The sequence below is a fragment of the Platalea leucorodia genome (assembly GCF_965183815.1).
Source record: "Platalea leucorodia genome assembly, chromosome: 3".
In the NCBI taxonomy this organism is placed as follows: Eukaryota; Metazoa; Chordata; class Aves; order Pelecaniformes; family Threskiornithidae; genus Platalea; species Platalea leucorodia.
In genome coordinates, this window is record NC_138825.1 from 107,036,995 (window position 1) to 107,052,064 (window position 15,070).

General features: G+C 37.8%; 1 protein-coding gene across 1 annotated transcript in view; it reads left to right on the forward strand.

Annotated features, from left to right (window-relative positions):
- The window catches only part of SNTG2 (syntrophin gamma 2), a gene marked incomplete at both ends in the record, with an annotated part of 283,979 nt that overhangs the window by 193,404 nt on the left and 75,505 nt on the right, over positions 1 to 15,070 (forward strand). Inside the window, one exon of the mRNA XM_082305911.1 lies at positions 4,887 to 5,014. Coding sequence (XP_082162037.1) covers positions 4,887 to 5,014 — 128 coding nt within the window. The remainder of the gene's footprint in view (positions 1 to 4,886; positions 5,015 to 15,070) is intronic.

The window sequence follows — 15,070 nt, forward strand, 5'->3', positions numbered from 1 at the left end:
TGAAATAGCTGAGTTTCCCAAGCTCTGCAAATCATATGTCACAAAAAGATGAAAAATTGACAGTCCCAGCTGGCTGTGATCTTTTGCCTTCCTTCCTATGTTCTTAGTGGAAACTTAATTTTAGAGACATGTCTGATTAGGTCTCTCACTTAGTGGAGGACTTTCTGGTCTCATTCTACTTACGGGAAGACTTCTTGGTTGCCCCATAATGAGTTGTTATCTAGTTGTTTGAAAAGGCAACAGAGCACTTGCCTACATTGTCCTTCATAGGTCAATGATTGCTGACGGGATACAGAATCAGACCCTCCTCCAGGTCAACAGTACACAGCTGTCCCAGGTGGGTAGTGATTATCTGTCATTACAACCTGATCCTTGTTCAGTGTTCTGTCAAAAATGAGATTTTTGTGTTCAATCCATTTCTTAATGGACAGGTGTTACAAACAAATTGGCATTAATTGGCAACATTGTTGGCGGTCTCAGCAGAAAGCCAAAGGTGTGAAATGAACCAGAGGATAAAAGCTGTGATTACAGAGATGATTTCTAAACAGCCAAATTTTTTTAGTGCTTTGGAGGAACAGTGTGGAGAGTTTTCAACATGAGCAGCAGCAGCAGCTGTTTAGTAGACAAAAGGCTTGAAGGTCAGCCAGCTCAGTACACTGGCTCAGACCAAAGGACCATCTAACCAAATAGCTTGTCCCCAGCAGATGCCCTCAAGAGAATACAAGAACAGAGGAAATATGTAAAATTATTCATAGGGTATATTTCCTGCATCTTCGATGATTTCTGGCATAGGGGCTTCCTGACCCAGAGTTTGTTATATAGAGAAATACATTCTTTCTTTGTTTTTATCCTACTGTATTTAACCTCTAATCAATATTACTGCTTCTTATATGAAAAGGGCAAGTGAACCACTGTTTCCTAATCCCTTTCTCTGTTATTTATGTTTTTGCATACTTTTGTCATACAGTTCCTTTAGCTGCTTCTTTTCCAGTCTAATGAATCTTTACTTAATCATTATTTGCATGGAAACCATTCCATTCCTTTCAACATCTGCTTTTCCCACAACAGCAAGATCTTATTTTTGAGTGTTAATCGCCTGTTCATATCCCATTACAGTATGGGGAAAGTTAATACTGTCTTTCCTCATGTGCATTACTATACGTTTATCTACTATATTTTTAGCAGTCCTTTTATCTCTCAGTCATTCAGTATCATGAGATTCTTCTGCAGCTACTTGCAGTTTGGTTTTCTTTTTATCATTCTTCATTACTTGCTGTACAGAGTAAACTTGGTCAGTCTGGTGTTCAGCATCTTGTCCAGATCATTAACCAATATGCTGAACAGCATGTGTAACTGTGGGAGTCCACTGATAGTGCCCCTCCGCAGTGAAAACTGGTTCTTAACTGCTGTGTTTTGCCTGCTGTATTTTAGCTAAGTATTAATTTGTGTGAGGATTTTGCCTTATTTCACAGCAAATGGGTTAAGAAACTTTTGTGAGGGACAAAAGGTTTTTGGAAAGCCAAGTACACCTTAGCAATTGGTTCTCTTGTATTAATTAACAGTTTTGGTCAACTCTAAAATATTTGTGAGGCGTGACCTCTGTTTACAAAAGTTGTATTGACTTGCTTCTTCCCCAGTCTGTTATTTTTATCCATGTGTTTAGAAGGGGATACACCAAAGGATCTGTCTCAGATTGAAGTGTTAATACATTTAGTGCAAACTGAAGAAAATGAACTGCTGGTCCTATGATAGTATTTTGTTTCTATGCAATGGTCTTATGTATGCCCTCTTTTGTCCTTAAGAAGATAAAGAGGGGTCAGTCCAACTTTCTGCTCTACCATAAACTGGTTAGTAGAATATGGCTTAGTAAGAAACAGACATTTGAAACTTGGATCAGTTTGACCCCTTCGTATCCTTTCCCTGTTCTTGGTCATTAATGTTCAGATCATGCAGTAGGGTTTCTGCAGATATAAGTAGTCCAGAACTGGGGCGGGGGGGGGGGGGGATTACTCCTTCTAGTGTGTTTTTCAAATATCAAAACTTTGAAATTGTCTGGAGAAGCCATATTTTCTTTAGCAGTTTACATCAGCTGTAGCAGTTTAGCATTTTGGCAGGAATATTTCTATACTGTAGTATGATAACTTTGGGGTTAATAGATTTTGACCAAGTGGTTTTGGCCATTTTTTCCCCTTCAATTCATTAATCTAATTAATAGCTGTGGTGTAGATTTTCTAAAATTCTGATCTTTACTTAACTGAGATATTTTTTCTTTACACTGGTATCGTACTAAAGCATTCGATTGAAGTGTAAGGGATTAAATGGAAACATTAAATTGCCAGAGTGACCCAGTCATTAATTTTTTGCTGCCAAATGCTCATAAATTGCCTAGAATATTACAGAATATTGTTTAACAGCCTGCTAAAAGAAGTACAGCTAATAGTTCACAAGAAAAAGACAGGTTTTTATGTTTAAATTGTCTAGATGTTTTCTGTATCTTGAGAGTCGAGAGGATGGGAACAATAGGTGAAGGTGCTTCAGGAATTTTTATGTTCCTTTATTTTCTGATTCTTAGATTTAAATTCAGTGATCATATTCAAGCATTTATGTTTGACTGTAATAAGCTACCTTCTGCTTTATTCTTAGACATTTCATTTTCCAGACAGGCATGTGAGATTATGTTGATCATTTTCAACTTCAGATTGCATGTGGTTCTGTCAATTATTTTAATTTGTACAGAATTCTAAAATATGCATCAGATTCTTCACTATGCTCTTATTGAATTTATACTAAGCTTTGGAGACACCTTAGCCTTTTGTGTCTAATTCTATGAAATGGAATTAGTCTATGGACTTGATTATGAAATATTCATACTGCAACAACACCAGGAGATCTCAATCAAATGAAAGCTGGATTGTTCTAGGGATTGCAAATAGTCTAAATGAAATTCCTTTCCCCAAAGAGACTGCAGTCTAAAAGATTCTTTAGTGTTACCAACTCCTGCAATTTCATTACAAATTTTTCATTTACTAGAAAAGTGTCCCTCAATCACTAACTCTCAGTCGTCCTGTTAGAATGTGACACTCACTTTTTGATTTATTTAAAGAAGTAAATAGAAAGATCAGCCCTTGCTGACTGTAAGAAAGAGCTTTAGGGGAAAAAAAATTAACCCTAAATCCTTACAAGTGAGAAAAAGAAATAGAAATAGAACAATTCCCAGAATGCTCTTTATTTTGAGTAAGTTTTATGGCTTTTGAACACCTGGGCATGACAGAGCTGAAGTTGGGTCATTCTGTGGTTTATTTGCTTTTGTAAGTACTACTCGGTGCATATTTACAGCTTGTATAAAAATAACCAGCTTTCAACTCCCTTCTCTACCAGAGAGTTCTCTGTACAACCTGGGACAAATAATTTTGGTTCAGAGACAGCACAACCGCCTAACTTTGATCTAAATATCTATGTCTGTGAATCGTTCTCAGCTGCCTCTCTGTAAATAGTATTGCTGTCTTTATAAAAGAGTGAAACTCTCAGCTGTCATGGTAGTGAGGAGGTATAAGTACCAATAAAAACTTTTCAATTTATCATTTTTATGCATTCTATAAGAAACTCCTAGCTCATTCTATTGTTTATTTAGTAAGTATTTTTTTAAGCTCATAATCATGCTCATAAATCTGGGTTGGTACGCTGAACAGTGGTTTCCAGCATTTTCTAATCTGTTTCTAATTTAATTGATTTTTGCCTGTAAACAGTATTTTGAAATCATTTGCAAACAAAACCAGTTACCGTCTTTTTTTGACAATTTGGGCATAATTCTGTACTTAGTCATTGATACAATGATGTCAACCTCTGGATATTATTTCACAAGGAACAAACTGCATATTGTGCAAGCGTATATTGACTAAGATGTATATCTTTCTGCAGTTTCCTGAATGTGTTAGTGCTAGTGGTTCTGTGACAACTTTTAAAATTTCATAAATATTTTCTTTTTGTCATGTTTCATTCTTGGTGCCTTCATGCACTATTTAGTTGCAATACAGAAGATGCTACATATATGAGCAGGCTGAACAGTCTGCATATAAGCTCTAGTTTAGGTTTGAGTAGACCCTTTTATCCGTAGCCATATAACCAAGCTAATTCCCCTAACTTAATTTGCATTTGCACACATTCAATTTAAGATTATTTTTTTTTGTATGCTGTAGATACATGAAATGAGTAGGTTGTAAAATTATATGTTTTCACTATCCTGAGTTCTGGACATCCTTTACTGCTTAGGTAGTATCAACAATCTTGCTTTTCTAGTAGAAGCATTTGAAGGAAAACTTCAAAGATGAAATTTCAAAATTCCTCAGTCCGTATATGGATAGTGATAACACAGAAATCAGAATTTTAAATCTACTATTAAATAACATTATGAATAAAAGTCACAATGCACAAATAAGAATCCAGTTTTCTGTAATGTAGTATTTACGTTAGGATATTATTTGTGTCTTTTTCTCTGATGATTGTTTGAGACACGTAGAAGAGTTACACAGACCAAATTAATTTAAACCAAAAATGTATTTCGTATTGCATTTAGAGAAAATTCAGGACATTTATGACTAAAAAGTATTTCTTTTTATTGGCAGTTATAAATATTAACAAAAATATAAGTATCTTTAATGTTGAGGCAATACTGAAATTAAGTCACAAGCATAATATCAAGGTAGCTAGCATTCCTTTCTACATGAATGCTTCTTTTTATTTTTCTACTAAATCCTGAGTTTCTTGAATAGTTTTATTGCTATGATTATTCACTTCTGAGACAAGCAGAGCCAGAGATGCATATTCATGGTTTTTTCACTATATTGTCTGATAAACTGCACTTACTGATTCTCATTTATTCTGTACAGGCTCCATCATCACCTTCTTCACCCATAGCTAATGAACCAAAATACGAGAAGCGCTGGCTAGACACCTTATCAGTTCCTCTGTCAATGGCTCGAATCTCAAGGTACAAAGCCGGAACAGATAAATTAAGGTTTGTAATCTAAAAGGGGAAGCACTAGCTACCTGTGCCTAATATTTTGCTGTGGAGTGTTGGCTATATAAGAATTCTTTGAGTGGAGATATGAAAGTCTTCTTATTAAAAACCATGCAGTTCATCTTCTCTTGAGATTAATGGTGATTACCAAAGATAAAGTAATAAAGGACAATAAATATAGCTCCTACAAATACATTTCTATAATCTGTTGTATTTTGGGAATTCGGTTAGCATCAGCAGCTAGTACAGAGGTTAAGCTTGGCATTACTTGAATTAATTTTCATTCCATATCTCTAATAGAGTAATCCTGTATTCCTAAATTCTAATATTGTCAATTAACTCTTTCTTTACAAATGATAAGATAGTGCACAATCATCATGACTCTGCTGCATATCGTTGTCATATAGAAACTCAACAGGAGATTTTGGCAAAGTACATGGTACAAAATACTGTATTTTTGATTGTAGAACCTTTTTTATCTCAGAGACCTAAGTAATGGTTCATAAAGTAGCTGTGGAATAGGATGTCAGAGGGGATTGCCCTGGACTTCAGGAAAGATGAAAGCAAAAGTGAAGTTTAATAAAGCTTCAGTAAATAATGTGCTTGAGAATGGTTTAACACATCGCAGCATGCATCAGCTTTTTTCTGCAAACCATTCCATGTGGTAGGACTGCCTCAAATCTACCAGTAGCTGTGGTTCAAGTAGTCCACAGTTCTCCATATGTATGAGAGCAGGAGTTCATTCACTGTTGTTATTTTCAGTTCTCTTTATGGGTTGCCCTATATTTGTTTGCTTCTAATTCTTGTTAATGAGTGTTAAAGTCTTTATTGAAGCATCAGCTATACAGGTCACCTACTACCAGGACGTACCAGAAATTCACGCGTATACCTTTCTTGATCTATGCCAGATTTGTTACCCGTTTCTTGAGAATTACCTGAAAAACATTATTTTTCTAGTAGGACACTTATGCTGTTTTTAATTTAGAGCAATTAGTCTTCTAAATCAGTTGGCAACTCCTCTCCCAGACTTTGTGTTAGAGCATCACAGGTGAATAATAATAAATTGTCCAGAAAAGTTTTAGGTTCTTCCACAGTCTTTGTCTGAACTCTTACTTCCATTTTATTTAGTTTCTCATCACTTCCTCCACCACTTCCTTCCTTCCTACTTCAGCTGACCAGTTCATGTGGTCCAGTCCTTCTCAATGTATCACAGGCCTCCAACCATTCAAGGCTTAGAAGTTCTCCTGTGAATTAAGTGAGCAAACTTCTGTGTGCACATTTAGACATCAACTAATCATCAACTTATCATCAGTGTTCTTAAATTTAAAGGATAAGTGGAAGAAGATAGAACTTTTAAACCTCTGAGTTCAGTTATCACCCTGATAGTTTGAAGCAGTTTCACTCCTGTTCTGTGCACTGTATGCATTAGATGGAGCAATCTCAAGGGATTCTAGTTCCCAGAACACAGCATGCTCATTTTGAGAGTTCTTTGAAGTAAAACACCTTCTGATACTGTACTGGGTCTGGCTGAGATGGAGTTAATTTTCTTCATAGTAGCCCATATGGTGCTGTGTTTTAGTTTGTGACTAAAAGAATGTTAATAACACACCAGTTTTTTGGTTGTTGCTGAGCAGTGCTTGCACAGCATCAAGGCTTTCTCTTTTCCCTGCTCTGCTCCCACTCAAGTAGTAGGCTGGGGTGGGCAAGAAGTTGGAAGGGCACACAGCCAAGACAGCTGACCTGAACTGACCAAAAGGTTTTTCCATGCCATATACCATCATGCTCAGCAGTAAAAATTGCAGGGAGGGTTTTCCGGAGGAAGCAGCCATTGCTTGGAGACTGGCTGGGCATCATTCTGCTTGTGGGAGACGGTGAGTGGTTGCCTTTGCATCACTTGTTTTGTTGTGGGTTGGTTAGTGGGTTTTTTTTCCTCTTCCCTTTGCTTATCAAACTATCTTTATTTTGACCCACCAGTTTTCTTGCTCTTCCTGTTCTCTCTGGAGAGGGATGGGGGAGTGAGTGGCAGTGTGGATGCTTAGCTGCTGGCCCAGGATCAACCCATCACAAATATATTTTTCTTGTAAAGATTGAGGAGCTTAGTGCTTTCAGGTTCAGTCTTTGAGAGACATATTCTCTTGCAATGCATCTCGCTCCCATGTATATTTGGTATACACAGTGCTCCTTTATTACTGTTTTGTTTTTTTTTTTTTTGTCCTTTTTGTTGTAAATACTCTAAAAGAAGATGAAATTGTAACATAAAGCCTATCACCATCCCATGATACTTTTGTTCTACTAAATGCTCCTTGCTTGTTTTGGTAAATCAATAAGAATATCTATATGAGCATTAAAGGAATACCACCTTGAGATTGACTGTGGATGAGGTGTTTCCCATGTCCTTACTAAAGGTGTTTATTTTTGCCTGAGGGATACCAGACTGCTCTTATTGTACTCTCTCCTCCTTTGAAATACATGTACATATTCTTGCTGTTATCCCATTTGTATCCTTTTACATTTCCCCATGTTCGTATAAGCATAAATTCCGACATTCATCTTCAGTAATTGCTCTCTAAAATCAAGTGTCTGCTTTGCATGAAATAAAACCTACAAGCAATTACAAAGATAAATGGTGACATCAGTCTAGATAATAATCCTCCTTTCAACCATATGTACGCATCTCCACTGTCTTTCACATGTCAGTCTGAAGTCATTTGAATGAGTCCATGACAATTCCCCTGAATGTATCATGGATCCCGCTGACTAATTTGCTAATTTTGCCATTCTCTGAATATTTACTTGAATCATAGAACCATAGAATACCCAGTTGGAAGGAACCTCAAGGATCATCTGGTCCAACCTTTCTTGGCAAAAGCACAGTCTAGACAAGATGGCCCAGCACCCTGTCCAGCTGAATCTTAAAAGTGTCCAATGTTGGGGAATCCACCACTTCCCTGGGGAGATTATTCCAATGGCTGATTGTTCTCATTGTGAAAAATTTTCCTCTTGTGTCCAATCGGAATCTCCCCACTCATTACCCCTCATCTTTTCCATGTGACTCCTTGTAAAAACGGAGTCTTCATCTTCTTTGTAGCCACCCTTTAAATACTGGAACATGGTGATAAGGTCTCCCCTAAGCCTTCTTTTCTCAAGGCTGAACAAACGCAGTTCTCTCAGCCTTTCCTCATACGGCAGGGTTCCCAGTCCTCTGATCATCTTTGTGGCCCTTCTCTGGACCCTCTCCAGCCTGTCCACATCTTATTTGTATAGTGGGGACCAAAACTGAACACAGTATTCCAGGTGTGGCCTGACAAGCACTGAGTAGACTGGGATAATGACATCTTTATCTCTGCTGGTGATGCCCTTGTTGATGCAACCCAGCATCCTGTTGGCTTTCTTTGCCACAGCAGCACACTATTCACTCATACTGAGCTTGTCGTTCACCAGGACCCCCAGGTCCCTTTCCACAGAGCTGCTTCCCAGGCAGGTAGATCCCAGCCTGTGCTGCACTCCTGGATTATGTTTTCCCAGGTGCAAGACCTTACATTTGTCTTTGTTGAACTTCATAAGCTTCATGTTAGCCCATTTTTCCAGCCTATCCAGGTCTTGCTGCAGGGTGGCTCTCCCTTCCAGAGTGTCCACTTCCCCACTCAGTTTGGTATCATCGGCAAACTTCATCAGAGTACACTGGATCCCATCATCCAGATAGATCAGTTATGAAGATATTAAACAGTGTTGGGCCCAATATCAATCCCTGGGGACCCCCACTTGTGACAGTTGCCAGTTTGAAAAGGAGCTATTTACCACCACCCTCTGGGTGTAGCCTGTCAGCCAGTTCCTCACCTACCACACGGACCACTTGTCTAGACCATAACATATCAGTTTCTCTAGAAGGAGGCTGTGGGAAACCGTATCGAAAGCCTTGGAGAAATTCAGGTAGACAATGTCCACTGCTCGCCCCGCATCAACCAAGCGGGTTACTTTGTCGTAGAAGGTGATCAGGTTTGTAAAGCACGATTTGCCCTTGGTGAATCCATGTTGGCTTTTCCCCATCACATGCTTCATTTGACTCGTGATAGCCCCCAGGAAGATTCGTTCCATAACTTTCCAAGGAACTGAAGTAAGACTGATGGGCCTATAATTTCCTGGATCCTCCTTTAAGCCCTTCTTGTAGATGTGGTGACATTAGCATTCTCCAGTCTTCTGAGGTGTCCCCTGATCTCCACAACTTCTCAAAGATTATGGAGAGCAGCCTCGCAATGACATCAGCCAGCTCTCTTAACACCCTCGGGTGGATAATGTCAGGGCCCATCGATTTGTAGGGGTCAAACTCCTGTAATAGTTCACATACCAACTTTTCCTTCACTGACAGTGGGTCTGTGATTGCATCAGCCTGGATTTTTGTTCCCAAGGCCTGGGGCCCAACCATGCTGGTAAAAACAGAGATGAAGAAAGTGTTGAGAACTGCTGCCTTTTCAGCATTATTGGTGACTAATTCACCTCTCCTGTTTAACAGCGGACCAATATTTTCCTTCTGTTTCTGCTTGTTGTTTGCATACCTGAAGAATCCTTTCTTGTAGTTTTTGACCTCTCTGGCCAATTTCAATTCAAGCTCAGCTTTTGCTTTTCTAACTGCATCTCTGCATGCCCTGGCAATGCCCTTGTAGTTCTCAATGGGTATTCATCCGCTTTTCCATCTCTGGTGTGCTGCTTCTTTGGTTTTGAGCAGACGCAGAAGCTCGCAGTTAAGCCAAGGGGGTCTCTCGCTCCACCTACTTCCCTTACCTTTAAAAGGGATGAACTTGTGCTTCTAGGAGAGCATTCTTGAAAAACTCCTAGCACTCACTGGCTCCTTTATCCTCCATGGAAGCTTCCCACGGAATCCCTCCCAACTAAGCTCTGAGCAAGCTGAAGTTTGCTCTTTTAAAATCTAAAATCTTTGTCGTAGTACTAACCTTCAGCCTGCTCAGCTGGATCCCAAACTCCACAATATTGTGATCACTGCAGCCAAGGCTGTCACTGACCGAGAAACTACAAAGCAGGTTTTCTTGGTTTGTGAGTAGCAAGTCCAGCAGTGCCTCATTCCTGGTTAGCACATCTAACATTTGTATGAGGAAGCAGTCCTCTACACATTCCAGGAACTTGATGGATGACATGTAAGCTGCTGTATTGTTCTTCCAGCAAATGTCTGGGTAGTTGAAGTCACCCATAAGAACCAGGTTCTGTTGACCCAAAGCTTGCTTAAGTGACCCTAATATTGCTTCGTTGGCCTTATCATCTTGGAGCCTATCTGCATACATTGGTAGACAGCATGCCTGCTTTTTCAGCATTAAATGAGTGCATGAGTCTATATGTCATCCTTGTAACTTTTTGTCTTCCTCGTGTTCTTTGTCATATCATCGTTTTGTTGCAATGCTTCATTATATATTATCCTCTAAGTTACCTCAGTTGGTCTTGAGAAGGTGCACTGCCACCAGAACAGCCATATTACTTTTTAAGTCTGTGTTGTTGAACTATTGGAGCTGTCTTCTGTAGTGTCACATACAAAGCTGTGTGCCTTCTCTTCAGCTAGATGGATTGTATGAAAGGCCTATTCCCCTACTCCCTATCTGTATCATTCTTTCCATCAAAATTATCTATATCCCTTTGGCTTTTGACATTCCCTTATAATGATGCAAAATGTTATGGCTTGGAAAAGGATATTGAAGCCTGTATGATTATTTTGCTCTCTAGCCACTCACAGGTAATGCACACTCTGCTTTCTTCAATCCTTCTTTTCCCTGATAGAAAAACACCTTTTTCACCTGTGAAATTCTTTCAGTTGGCTACAGCAGACTTAGCATATTTTTGTTACTCAAATCAATCACAGACTGATTGTTTTAATATATAGTATTTTATATTCTATGTATAGTATCTGTAAGTCCAACTACTCTTGCTGTTCTGATGTGGTAAGTTGCTGTCAGCCAGTCTGGATGGCCCTTCTGACCTCATTCGCTTGTCTTCTCCATCATATTCAAGACTGTTTCATATTTTCAGCATTCCTTTTTTGGTGATGTAAATAATCTCCAACTTTCAGATAACCTTAGGAATAACAAAAAGGTTGTCTGTCATAACATCGAACAGAGTCTGATATGTTACTGAAGGACATCTTTTTGTTGCCTTTATTTTAAAAAATATAGAGTTTGACAATGTATGGCATGTCAGCATCTTGGTCAATATTTTTGACCATTTTCAATTAGAAACATGTTATATAGCTAGAGTTGTCTGTTAGACTGTAGTATACTTTTAACGTGGTTTAGATCAAGTCTAATCTAATCAGATTAGGCTATATTACTTTGTGGTTAAACTATGTGTTTTAAATTCCTCAGTACTTCATTTGAGTTTTCCACTAACTTTGGCAAGAAAGGTCATACTTTTAGCTCTTGTGTCATGAGATGGCCGGGGACACCTGTATCTGATTGTTATTCTTTTTTCATATAAGAGAAAGGAGTTACCTTTGACTTTTCATTTCACTTGACTTTTCGTTTTATTTTTCCCAGGAAGTCTTAAGACTGGTGACTTAATGACGCAAGAGTATATTTTTCGTATATTTTAGATCTTGTTAGCACCATAGATATTAACAGAAACAAGAGAGAATGAGATAGATTTTTTTTCTACCTTATACATGAAGAGGAATGAATGAAAATACTGCAGAGTGAGACTGTGAAATGTGTTCGTCTGTATCACAAAACAGAAGCAAAAAAATCCCCCAGAATGTCTTAAAGGAAAGATAAGAAATGCAGTAGATGTTCCTCTTCTCAATGCAGGATCTTTCCAGTTACATCTTCAGAAGAGAAACACTGTAGTAACTCCCGAAATCACCTTTAATTAGTGTTTTTCATGTTATTGATATGATTGGCCTGTATCTGAATATTTCTGTGCAGCATGCTGATTAGTCTTTTTCATTACTTATTAATTCAATAACTTTTTTATTCACTTGCCTTTATAATATAGCACCACTACTTCTATCATTCTACATGTGTCACCATCCATCAATGTAATTTTTCTCTGTAAGAGGTAAGGTTATACATACAGTGAGAATTCTGTTCCTGTGAATACTCTTAATTGCTAGCTGGTAATGGAAACATTTTTTGACTGTTGAGGATAGAGTTGGTCACTAAATGTGGTGTAAGTTTAACAGAGAAATAAGGAGATCAGTAAGTCTCTGTCATGCAAAGGAATTTGTAGTTCATGGCATAGTTTGGAGTGGTTTTATTTTTAAGATAGGAAAGTAAAGATAGTCTTATAGAAGTTGGAGAACTTGGAAAGATTATAATCTTTCATTTTTCCTATGGAATGTCTAAATCCTTATTTGGAAAAATGTGTAGGTAAGTATTTTCAGTCCTTACATCAGATACTGAAAGTACTATATAATCATTTTTATTTGCTCTGTTGACTGGAGCTTTAAGTGAAGGTACAATAGCTATAATCTCTTGAACATGATGAGTTTAGAGACTGAAAAAAAAAATTGCTAATTTGGAAGGTGGAAATTAAACTGAAGAAATGAGTGGACTGGAAGTAATTCAGGCCCAGTAGCTATGAGTCCAGGTAGCTATAATCCCAATTACAAAACAACTTAATTAGATTTAGGTATTATTTTCTATTTCTTGGTATTCTGGCCATTGCAATTACTACAGAGTATTTTGTGATTCTTTTTTAAATGTTTTTTTGGGGTGGGGTTAAATTGGCTCACTGGTTTCTTAACAGAATTCTTCTGAAGAATTCTATGTTCCATTTTAACCTCTCAGTAGGTTAACAAAATGTCTTTAATTAGATAAATAAATTGGAAAGTAAGAAATTGAATAAACCATTTTGAGACAGGTATAGGAATTAAACACCAGCTCTCTGAGTTACAAAAACTGAATGCGTATTTGCTCACAGTTTTCAGTAACGATTATGTTGAACACGAAGGTAAGAAGAACAAGTATGTACCTGAAAGATATCACAATCAAACTGATTTGGAGCAATAGGATGGGACACAGTGGCAGAGAAATTAACATCTACTAAAAGATAAGATGAAAAAGAAAGTATAGGTTTGGAGGGATATTATTAATAGGGTGCCTTAAGGGCTATTTGACTGATGATGCAGAAAACAGTACACTAATTAAAATCATCAGTGACACAGAATCAGCATCATCAGTACAGAAGAGGAGCACAATATGTTATGATAGGATGGAACTATTGGAAATGGGATGCAACACAACAGTACAAAGTGCAGAGGGATGACAGTAAGGATTGTTACTACAACAGAAGAAAAACCCCTATGAAATAGTTTTTCATGGGAGCCTGGTGGAGCCTTTTGGTAGATGGCAGCAGAGGAAGGCAAAGACTGAGTACAGTAGTTAGGCAGAGAATAACTCTGAAACACTGCTGTCCTGCAGACTTACAAAGGAGAAATAGATATTTTAGAGTATAGCAGTAGAAATACTTTCCAGAAGTAAGAAGCATTAAAACCATTATACAAACACTGCTAAGGCCCCATCTAGAATCTATGTGCAATTCTGGTTATTCAAATTAAAACATAAAATTTTCTATTGGAAATTTTCTCTTTTCTCAAAAGGTATTGTACTGTCACTTGCAGTTCTTATTTTTAGCTGTAGTATTTTAGGATTTGGCAACTGAGGTTTCCTTTGGCACTTAAGGAATTTCAACTTCTTTTTTTTCCATTCTGCATAGAGTTAGAAAGTGACATTCATTTTCAATGGCTTTTAGGCCTGATAGCCTTGTAATAAAATTGATATGTTTTTTCTGTGGGCAATGTTTTGTGATTTCTACCATGTGTATTGATTTTTTGACTATAGTTACAAAGTACTAAAACTAGTTAGCATCTGCTTGTGTGGGAGTCCATTCTGTAACCTTTGTACTGAATTTGTTGAGCTTTGGACCACTCCAGAAAACACTGCAGTATGTCTTTAGGAATGTGAGGCACAGGACAATTTATTGTTTTTTACTACATTGTTCAGGTGATATGTAAAAATAATAAGCCATTAAGTCAGTGGATTTTTTAAAAAAATTGTGCTATGTACAGTTTTTTAAGGACTGCCTGAAGACTGCTATGTGTGTTTTTCTTTAAAAGCATCATTAAAAGAAATGTTTCCAGTACGTTTGTCACAATTCTGCTCAAGCAGCAAGACATTCTGGAAATCAGTTGCAAGGGATCAGGTAAATGCAGGCTACAGAATAAGACTTGCTCAGCAGAACATAAACAGAAAGATACACAAGAAGGGACCAGGCATTCTGCAGATCTCTCCACAATAAGAGACTGACTTACCCTTGGCTAGAATAAGCTGCTACATCAGAGAAGAATCAAGGTATAGGCAGGAAAAAGAAGCTAGACAGGAGCTATGCCACACAGTTAGAATAAAAGATCAGCACGGAACATTGGTTCTTAGAGGCTGGGACCACTTTAGTACCTGTTCCTTACGTGAGAAGTGATGTGAAATGTTTTGGACAGAAATAAGCAATACTTTTGGATGCAATACACTTGCAGTCTGAAAGTATATCAAAAATCAGTGACATGAAAACTAAGGAAATTGCTATTTCTTTGTGCTCTAGGGCAATATATTCACATTCTTAAATACATCCTTTTAATTCTGTTCAGTAGCGTGAAGCCAACATAAGGAGGGTGAGCTGGTTTATTTTTTGAATCTTCATCCCCACGATATTTAGCTTCTACTTTTAAAATCTATACTGCAACTAAGTGCACAGGCAAAAATGAAGCACTTTCATTCTTTTCAGGATGCGTGTGCTCAGCAACAATTTCTGCTTTCCCCCAAAGATGATATGTTGCTCTGGAAAATTGATGTGACGCCTCTTCACTCTTGTGTGTTCTAGTATATAGCGTCCCTTAGAAGACAGAATGGTGGATCCCACCGTGGCGCATTGCCAGCAAGCAGAAGAAAAGACAAAATAAATCCTGTCCCCCCAAAAACATAAACAGATTATTACTCTCAGTGAATTGTTCATATTAATATTACCACTGAGTTCAAAGAATTATTACTTTTTGTTTGTTTGTTTCTA